Here is an 8,926-nt window from a genome sequence, read left to right on the forward strand (position 1 = left end):
TGTCCAAAAAAACCTTTCTAAAAACCAAAACTTTCCAAAAACGAAATATACATGAAAAATAATAGCATTCAAAAAAGTTACAAAAAAAGGGAAACAATATACAAAAACCCCAAAATAGTCACTATGTGTCACAAGTGAGAAATGATACGTGTGTAAAGAAACTCATTCCACGTGTCAGGTAATCCAGGTAAGCACCAATGAATACAATCTGCATAAATGGCAGGATCTGCTTTTTGGTCTGCGGTTAATAATTTGCCCTGACGAATGGTATAGATTGAGGTGTGTGCATCTTTTCGATACTCCGAAAGAGTAGTTATGTTGATGAAATTCACTGGAACTTTCATTGATTGAATCACATCGGTTGCAACCGTAAAAAGTCGACGGTCCGTGCCCACGTTTGGCGGTGCGGTCACGTTTAGGATCGGACTTGTCTCCTTCGCGCATTTGATGCCCTCAGGGTTATTCCAGTCCAAGCTCCTAAATATTTTTTATTTGTTATCATAAGGTTGAAATAACTTATAATAAGCCTTAAATATATAATATTTAGTGACTACTAACTATTTATTTCTTAGAACTAATGATAGTTTGACAAACTACAATTTTTTTTATCCATTTAGCTATTTAACAACTTTTTGTAGTGATTCAACCAAAATCAGTTATCTTGGCTACCGAAAGGAAAAAAGAAATAGTGAAAAAGTCAACGTGCTTTATATATTTTTATCAATTTAGCTGGATAATTTTCTTGATTGTTATAATAATTGTTTGATGGTTAATTCGATAAACGAAATAACATTCCAGTGTGGCTAAATCAATAAATTATGAAAATATATGATTTTTTTTTTCTTTTGTATTTTTTCCTAATATCAGAACAATGTTTATTTTAATAGTCAAACGAATATAATGGTTTAATTAATAAGGAATAGTTAAATGACCAAATTGATAAGATATTAAATGTAAATAGTTTTTATCTCGGATTTTGCCACATAGCTGAAGTGAAAAAAAAAAAAAAAAAAAAAAAAACCTTGAAGTCGAATTCGTATTCTAAACTCTGTATCATTAGGACGAACATGTGGGGACATATGTATAGTTGAAGTGTCGCAACGTGTTGTGGGTTTACCATAAAGGGTGTGATTACAACTCATGTTTAGCTAATTAATACGTTACTAATAGATTCAAAGCAACCAAATCCACCTAAACTACCATTTACTTATTAAAATAAAGGTTAGATGCAAGAAATAGCAACATAACATCATTTATTTATTTATAAAAGCAACATACTTTCATTTATTTCTATTACAACATTGTAATTTCAAGGATTTTCTTAATAAAACATTGTACTTAAAAAATATCTATTTCATTGTAGCATTGAAAATTGGTATGTGTTTAGATGACATTGCTACCATTGAATATAGTTTTTAACATATAATGTTGTAATTGAAGAGTTCTACTTATAACCTTTCAAACAATTAGAGCAAATTTTCTAACTTAAAGATGTCAATTCTTAGATGAAATAGGTTAAATATTGCATGCCATGTGAGTACTATTTTTTCTATAAAAATAACATTACGTTATTTTAACGTAACATGTTATTGGGAATGAATTATATTAATAAAATTGTGAACTTACTTTATATGGATAGGAGACATGCTATTGAAAAAGACCATGGTGCGATTAGGGTTTATGTTTTTATCAACCCATTCGCCCCATGTTTTCAACACTCGTGCATATGCTAAAGGCCTCTCGATTTCATCGTATTCTGTTGCTCCTTCATCAAATGATCCTCTCCTGTTTCATCAAATTTATGATAATTTATTTGCAAATAAAATAAATTAAAATGGGGAAAATGTAAGTTGAAAAAAAAGGTGAGAAAATGAAAAATGAAGCTTACAGCACTTTCATGTTTCTTGTGTTCATCCACCAAATATATGTGTTAAAGACCAAATAGTCAACATTTTTCCAATTTTGACCATGGCTATTAATTGATTCAGGCATGATGATTCTGTCTAATATGCTGTGTATCTCTGGATCATCAGAGTTTGATTGGACCAAAAATGGGGCCCAGTAAAATTCCACGGTGGCATTATAATCCTGAAATAATTAATAAAATTCAACATTCAAAGTTATAATAATCAAATACTTTAAATTCTCAGTTAAATATAATTAATCTTGCTAATATCTGTTATGATTATTGATTCACAATTTGAAATTTTTGGATTAGAGTTTTTGAAAAGAAAGCAAGTTATTTCATTTGGGGTAAATTATATTTTTGACCCGAAACTAATATGATTTTTTTTTTCAATTTTTATCCAAAATAAAATTTCTCTTGTAAATTTGGTCATTCTTTTAGGTTTTGTTACGTTTTTGGTCCCTATACCAACAAAATAATTATGATTTTTGGAACAAAATTGCAAAAATAAGCTCGAATCAGGGAGCAAAAACAGTCGTTTTATTTGGAAGAATGACTAAAAACATTTCAAGCAGCGTGATGAGGACCATAATTTCGAAAGAAACTTTTTGGGACCAAATTGCAAAAAACAGCTATACTTGGGGACCAAAATTGTAATTTACTCTTTCTATTGAAACAAGTCAGCAACCCCAAAATGAAAACAACATTTAGATTTCCTTAGAATTCTGTCCTAAAGCAAGTACCAATTTTGCAAGTTTTAATATTTACAAGATTTGTATAAAAACCCTCAAAAGTATAGAGTAAAACTTAACGGTAGATTTTTGCTAACATTTTTTTTTTAAATTTCATGCATAATTTGATCAAAACTACATGAAGAATAATTAAATACATGAAACATACCATAACAAAACCTCTCAATCAATGTCACAATCTTAAGAATAATAATACGTTTTTTTTTCATAAACTATCTAAATTCATTTATTGTTAAGTTGAAGTACATATAATATGAAACTAATATAGGTCAATTTCACTTTAGCTAATATATCTAAAATAAGCAACAAAAAGAAACATTATTTAAATATAAAAAACAACTTAAAGTAAGTTGTTTAGTAATTTAACCTTTTTTGTAAATCCATGGAGGAATCTTTGTAGGACCATTTGCTTTACTTTCATTAAATGCTAAAGACATCATTATGAAAAATGACTACAAAAGTTTTTTCCCTTCAAAAGCTTGAAGAAATTTCAGTTTAAATTGGCTATCATTTATAAAGGTAATTAAGTCGTATTATAAAAGTAAGACATCAAAAAGCATAATAAATAATAAATAATCAGAGAGTAATAAATAATAAATAATCAGAGAGTAATAAATAATAAATAATCAAAGTCATAATAAGAAATAATCAAAAACTATCATTGTTTTTAAAAAAATGTGACATCAAAGTATAAGCAACTTGAATGTTTTATTCAAAAAATAACATTAAAATAAAGATATTTAATGAGTAGACCATTATTATTGCTTACATTCCGATGGTATTTTTTAAGCAATAAGTGATTTCTGAAAAAAACAAACAAATAGTCAACTATCCATCTAAGGACATTATTAATCTTTTATTTAAGGATATTCCACTAAATTTATAGTATGCAATATAAGTACATTAAGGTTATTAAACAATTACACCCAACAAAAGTACCCTTTAATTCCCTCCATGTTGGAGTAATGCTATGTCGTTAAATTATTGGGTTTGATGATAAAATACAAGATGATTTTATTTTTTTTAATAGTTCACGTAACATAATATTATAAACTAGATAATGTAACATACCATCAACTTTTCACTATTTTATCAAAAATTTAACCATTATTTTATCATTTGATGTAACTATTTGTATTTTATAATGTAACAACTAATTTACTATGAATGATTAAACATTTTGTAAAGATAAGTTGGAATATTTCTAATTTACTATGAAACTCTTTGCATTAGACAAATTCCTAAACTTCATATTATATTATTATATCAATTCCTAGAACTTTTACTTTTTGAATACGAATATTGAATAATTCTTAGAGAGAAGAAGAAGAAAGAAACCTCGATTCTGAAAATGGAGAGAGACCCTGTTTTGATCAAACTCTTTCTTCCTGAACTAACAACCGATTGAACCATACACACCATTGATTCCCATTGATTTCTATTCAACGAATCTCCAACGAACATAAGCCTCTTGTTCTTCAATTTCTCCACCAACAATTTCCTTCTAAACCTTCATTTCATTTCCCCCAAAACACACAATTAAAATCATCAAGAATTCAGCAATTAATTCAATTTTAAAAAAGTGGAAGAACAGAGTAAGCTTACTTTGGCAAATTACAGTCTTTAGGCTGCCACCTCCACTTCTGATACATAGAATCTTGTCTCCCATTTTTCATACACGTAACCTGTTCAGTCAGAAATTCACACTCCTCTTCTTTATACAAAGGATGTGTCAAATCGTCAAAAACCCATTTCCCATCGAAAATATCGCAGCTTTCCGGTGGAAATTCGTCGTCTTCCGCCGTCAAGTTGGTGGTCTGTTGCTCATTCGGAAGTGGGTTTTCATGGGGAGTGATTTTCTGAAACTGGAGTGTATAGAACGGGAATTTTGTTAGTGATTTAACGTCTTCGTTGTAGAAGATGATTCCGATGAGGAAAACAGAGAGGAGGACGGCGGAAACAGAGAGGTGGTTATTTTTCCGGTAGTTCATGGCGGCGGTGTAGGGAAAGAGAAAGAGAGGGATTTTCCGACGGAGGAGAGAGAGAAGATGTTGAAGATGTAGAGAGGAACAAAAAGAGCGACATTTATGGGGAAATTGAGGATGAATTTGGTGAAAGGTGATTGTCTATATTGAATTGGTGGATGAAGTGTTGGTTTTTTGAGGATTTTGCTTAAAAAATTCCACTGTTCTAACAACTTTCTTGAATATCCATTTCTGGTTTTAGAGAGAGAAAGAGGAGGAGGAGGAGGAGTGAGAAGAAAGGGTCGTGGGAAGTGGGCGTCATGGATCCTTTTCACAGCCGGTGATGAGAGGTACTCTTGTTTCAGAATAAATGGAAAATTTCTAATTGTGTTTTGTCTTTTTTGTGTTAAAGACCTCCTTCAACAAGCCACGATCTTTTGTCTGAAATATAGTTTAATAAAGATTTTAGAGTAAATTACACGAATGGTCCCTATAGTTTGTGATAATTTGCACGTTTGGTTTCTAACTTATTGTTTTAATTCTGAAGGTCCCTATAGTTTGTTTTTGTTGCATTCCTGATCACTGTCTTACCTAAAAAAACTATTTTATTATTAATCTTTTAATTTATATAAATAAACATACCTCAACCTCAACCTCAATCCCAACTCCACTTACATTTCATATTACTTTACCTTACCCAGGGGCGGAACACAATCACTACAGGTAGGGGGGCCGGAATCAAAACTTCATAATTAAAATATATATGCAAGTTTTATTTTGAGCAAAACTATGACATATTAAAATTGTAAACATGAAAACTAATATAAATACTGTTACATCGTTTTTCAAAGTGGAACGTGACGATCTTTTGCATTTTTAAAGTCTTGTACAATTGTGTCTAAACTAATCTTTTCAGCAAGTTCTCGTTCGAAGTGCAAAACCAATGAGTCATTCAAAAACTCGTCTTCCATTTTATTCTGTAACCTTGTTTTAATGAGGTTCATTGCCGAAAATGACCTCTCCGTTGTAGCAGTAGAAACTGGAAGAGTAAGTATGAGACTCACTACTCGATAAATAAGATGAAAGTTCGCCACTCTTTTTGTCTTTATCAACCATTGACACAATTCTGATATAGATGTCAATAGTTTATAATCTACATGTTGAACGACATCAATCTGATAATGTTGAAGTTGTATTTTCAAAACTACTTTCTCTTGTTCATTGAAATCTCCGGGATAAAACTTCTCTACTAACTTAATCACATCACCACTTCGAAAAGGCTCAACGACACTTTTAGGATCTAAAGTTGTTGAAAGTCGAAGCAACTCCGTTGATCTATCATTGAATCGATGATTTAGTTCCATTAATTGACAATTAATTGCTTCATAAAATATATCCACCCGGTAATGATGCTCAAGTGTATGATCACTATGCTCGTTACGTGCTCGAGCCCCTCTACTAAAATATGGAGAAGACATATCAGGGATATCAATGTTGCGTTCCTGACAAAACGACATAACAAGAGACAGCAAACCGTCCCATCTTTCATCTTTCATTTTTTGCAATAACAATTTGGTGGATGTCACTAGCCTCAATGCATTACAAATATCTTGAGATTGTCTTTGTAAAGCTTGACAAAGTAAATCGGTAATCTCCATTATTTCTTTCTCGAGATGAAGAACAAAAATGAACTCAAATGTAGTAATAGCCTCATATGCAGAATCTGCGTCGCCTTTGATTGGACCGTTGCCATCTTTAATAATTTTAAGTAAAACCTCACAAGTTGGACTAAACATTTTAATTAAGCTCGAAACTGATTTGAGGTCAGAACTCCATCTAGTATCGCCAGCTCGTTGTAATGTACCAATTTGATTAAGACCTCTACCTGTCTCTGACTCATCAATAGAAATCTTATATGCAATTTCCTCAGCTTGTGCATCTCTAAGTTGGTCGGTACGCTTGGAGGAAGCACCAACAACATTGATAACAAAAGATAATCGAGTAAAAAACTTCTGTAATGCAACAACTCCTTGGGAAGTAGCCATTAATGCTAATTGTAATCGATGTGCAAAACAATGAACATAATACGCATATGGACAATCATTTGAAATCAATGCTTGCAAACCATTGAAATGACCTCGCATATTACTTGCACCATCATAGCCTTGACCACGAATTGACTTAAGATCAAGATTGTTATGTGACAATACAGAATAAATTGCATTCTTAAGAGTTTGTGATGTAGTGTCAGGTACATGAACAAGCCCAAAGAAACGCTCCATAATGAAGCCATCTTTATTTAAGAATCTCAAAACAATTGACATTTGTTCTTTATTAGACTGATCACGTGCTTCATCAACAACTAAACAAAATTTTCCTCCATTAATCTCCTCACAAATCATCCTCCTCACCCTAGTTGAGATAAGGTTTAAAATCTCTTTTTGAATTGATGGTGATGTATATAATGCATGTTTAGGAGCAGTACGGAACAATTCTTCCATCTCTATATTAAAACGCCAAGTGCCTTCAATATTTCACGAAAATTTCCTTTGTTTATGGAATCTGATCCTTCATCGTGGCCTCTATATGCAATTCCTTGAAATGCACATAAACGGACTGTATAAATAGTAGCTTTCAATCTCAATCTATTATTTTTACGTCCCTCTTCTGTAAATGCCTCAAACACATTTCGTATATTTTGCGCCTCATTTAACAAATCATTACATGATTTTTGTGCAACATTGTGAAAAGATGTACACTCAGTCCTTATGTGATTCAAAAAGGAGCAATTTTTTTCACCAACTTTCTTCCAGTTATGAAATCCATCTATAGTAAATGCTCGTTGGCCGTAGTGTCCCATTCCAGAAGGCTTGTTGAATAGAAAACATGGAAAACAAAACGCAACATCTACGCTCTTTGAATATTCAAGCCAATGATATAACTTAAACCAAGAAGCTTGAAAACTACGTTTATGGGTTCCTGGTCTAGATTTTGGATATACAGAAAGTGTTTGTTGAAAGGGACCATGAGTAATATATGCTCGTATAATAGTATCTCGTTGATTAATTGAATAATCATAAATTTGCTTACGCAAACCAGGATCTCGTTCTAGTGTACTAAGATCAATTTCATTATTTTCAAGATGAGGTTTTTTGAAACGGTTTTCAGTAATAGGAACATCAGGCGTGGGGGTATCTTCATCCAAAACAATCTTTGGTGGGTTTTCAGAATCTTGAGTAGAACCTGACTGTTTTCTTTTGAAAAATCCATCAGTAATAGATTGTTTTTTCATGTTCATATAAACTACACAATCAAATTTACAAACAATTAACAAATAGCAATAAACAAATAAAGTTTTTTTTAAAAAAAAATAATATAAAATACATATAATTTTAATTAGGTAAATATCATAACAAGTGACAAATATACATACAAAAATATATGATATATATACATGTCATCGATTCCACAAAATTTATATGTTAATAAATCAATTATAATATATATATATATATATATATATATATATATATATATATATATATATATATATATATATATATATATATATATATATATATATATATATATTATCGTTCCTATTGCAAATAAATCAACCCATTTAAAGTGAATAACATACTAATAAATTCTAAGTGCAAAATATATATTTCTTTAATTCAACAAATATTATCTGTCATTATGTCATAGACTTATAGAGCTTGTGTGTATGAACAGTATCAATTTCTATTTTATTGACTAAGTGAGTGTGAGAGAAAATGCATTAAATAGAAATATAAATAATAAGAGAGAGAAGCCATATACCTTAAGAAATAAGAACAGAGATGAAGAACAGGCGAAGAAAACCTTAGGGGAGGTAGCATCGGCTGAACACTCAAGCACACGGTGGTCAGCGGAGGTCAACAATCAGGCGACCGGAAAAGTGAACAAGACAACCGTCTTAACCGGTGGCGTTCTTCTGGTGAGTTTTGAGAAGTAATTTCCTGACGGCCGGATTAGATTTTGGATTTTAGGTTTACAATTTTCAGTTTTCTTAAACTCAAACTTGGGTTAAATTGTTGTAAATTTGACAAGATTTTCGGGTTTTTATAGATTTTAATAGATATTTAGTTTCCTTATTTTATAAATTTCTAAAGAAACGAGGTTTGTTTTGATTTTCTTATTGATCTTCCTCAAATTTTGATTCCGGTTATTCCTATCTTAGATTTGCATATTTTAAGATGTTATGTATATGTCATGATGTGGAAACGAGGGGGCAAAGATATGATTCCAGTTAAATTTTCAAT

The 8,926-nt window shown here is 31.0% G+C and overlaps 2 protein-coding genes across 2 annotated transcripts; both read right to left on the minus strand.

The window, feature by feature from the left end:
- LOC111896848 (xylan O-acetyltransferase 1) lies at window positions 1–5,103 on the minus strand. Its single transcript, XM_023892830.3, has 5 exons — window positions 4,264–5,103; window positions 3,997–4,168; window positions 1,889–2,088; window positions 1,627–1,785; window positions 1–477 (listed from the first exon to the last, which is right to left on the minus strand). Exons 1-5 carry the CDS (start codon window positions 4,647–4,649, stop codon window positions 129–131), a joined length of 1,266 nt encoding a protein of 421 aa, XP_023748598.1. The 5' UTR covers window positions 4,650–5,103; the 3' UTR covers window positions 1–128.
- A 364-nt stretch (window positions 5,104–5,467) lies between these two features.
- On the minus strand, window positions 5,468–7,123 carry LOC111896836 (uncharacterized). Its single transcript, XM_023892820.1, has one exon. It carries the CDS (start codon window positions 7,121–7,123, stop codon window positions 5,468–5,470), a length of 1,656 nt encoding a protein of 551 aa, XP_023748588.1.
- Between the last annotated feature and the right edge of the window lie 1,803 nt (window positions 7,124–8,926).

Source organism: Lactuca sativa, chromosome 9 (genome assembly GCF_002870075.4).
Source record: "Lactuca sativa cultivar Salinas chromosome 9, Lsat_Salinas_v11, whole genome shotgun sequence".
NCBI classification, from domain to species: domain Eukaryota; kingdom Viridiplantae; phylum Streptophyta; class Magnoliopsida; order Asterales; family Asteraceae; genus Lactuca; species Lactuca sativa.

What these genes read in the sequence shown, in the direction of transcription:
- LOC111896848 (XM_023892830.3), bottom strand. Translation starts at nt 4,649, where the DNA reads ATGAACTACCGGAAAAATAACCACCTCTCTGTTTCCGCCGTCCTCCTC. An exon ending in AAAGACTGTAATTTGCCAAA is followed by an intron (nt 4,169 to 4,263) that starts GTAAGCTTACTC and finishes AATGAAATGAAG; the next exon opens with GTTTAGAAGGAAATTGTTGG. An exon ending in ACAAGAAACATGAAAGTGCT is followed by an intron (nt 1,786 to 1,888) that starts GTAAGCTTCATT and finishes TTGATGAAACAG; the next exon opens with GAGAGGATCATTTGATGAAG.
- LOC111896836 (XM_023892820.1), bottom strand. Translation starts at nt 7,123, where the DNA reads ATGGAAGAATTGTTCCGTACTGCTCCTAAACATGCATTATATACATCA.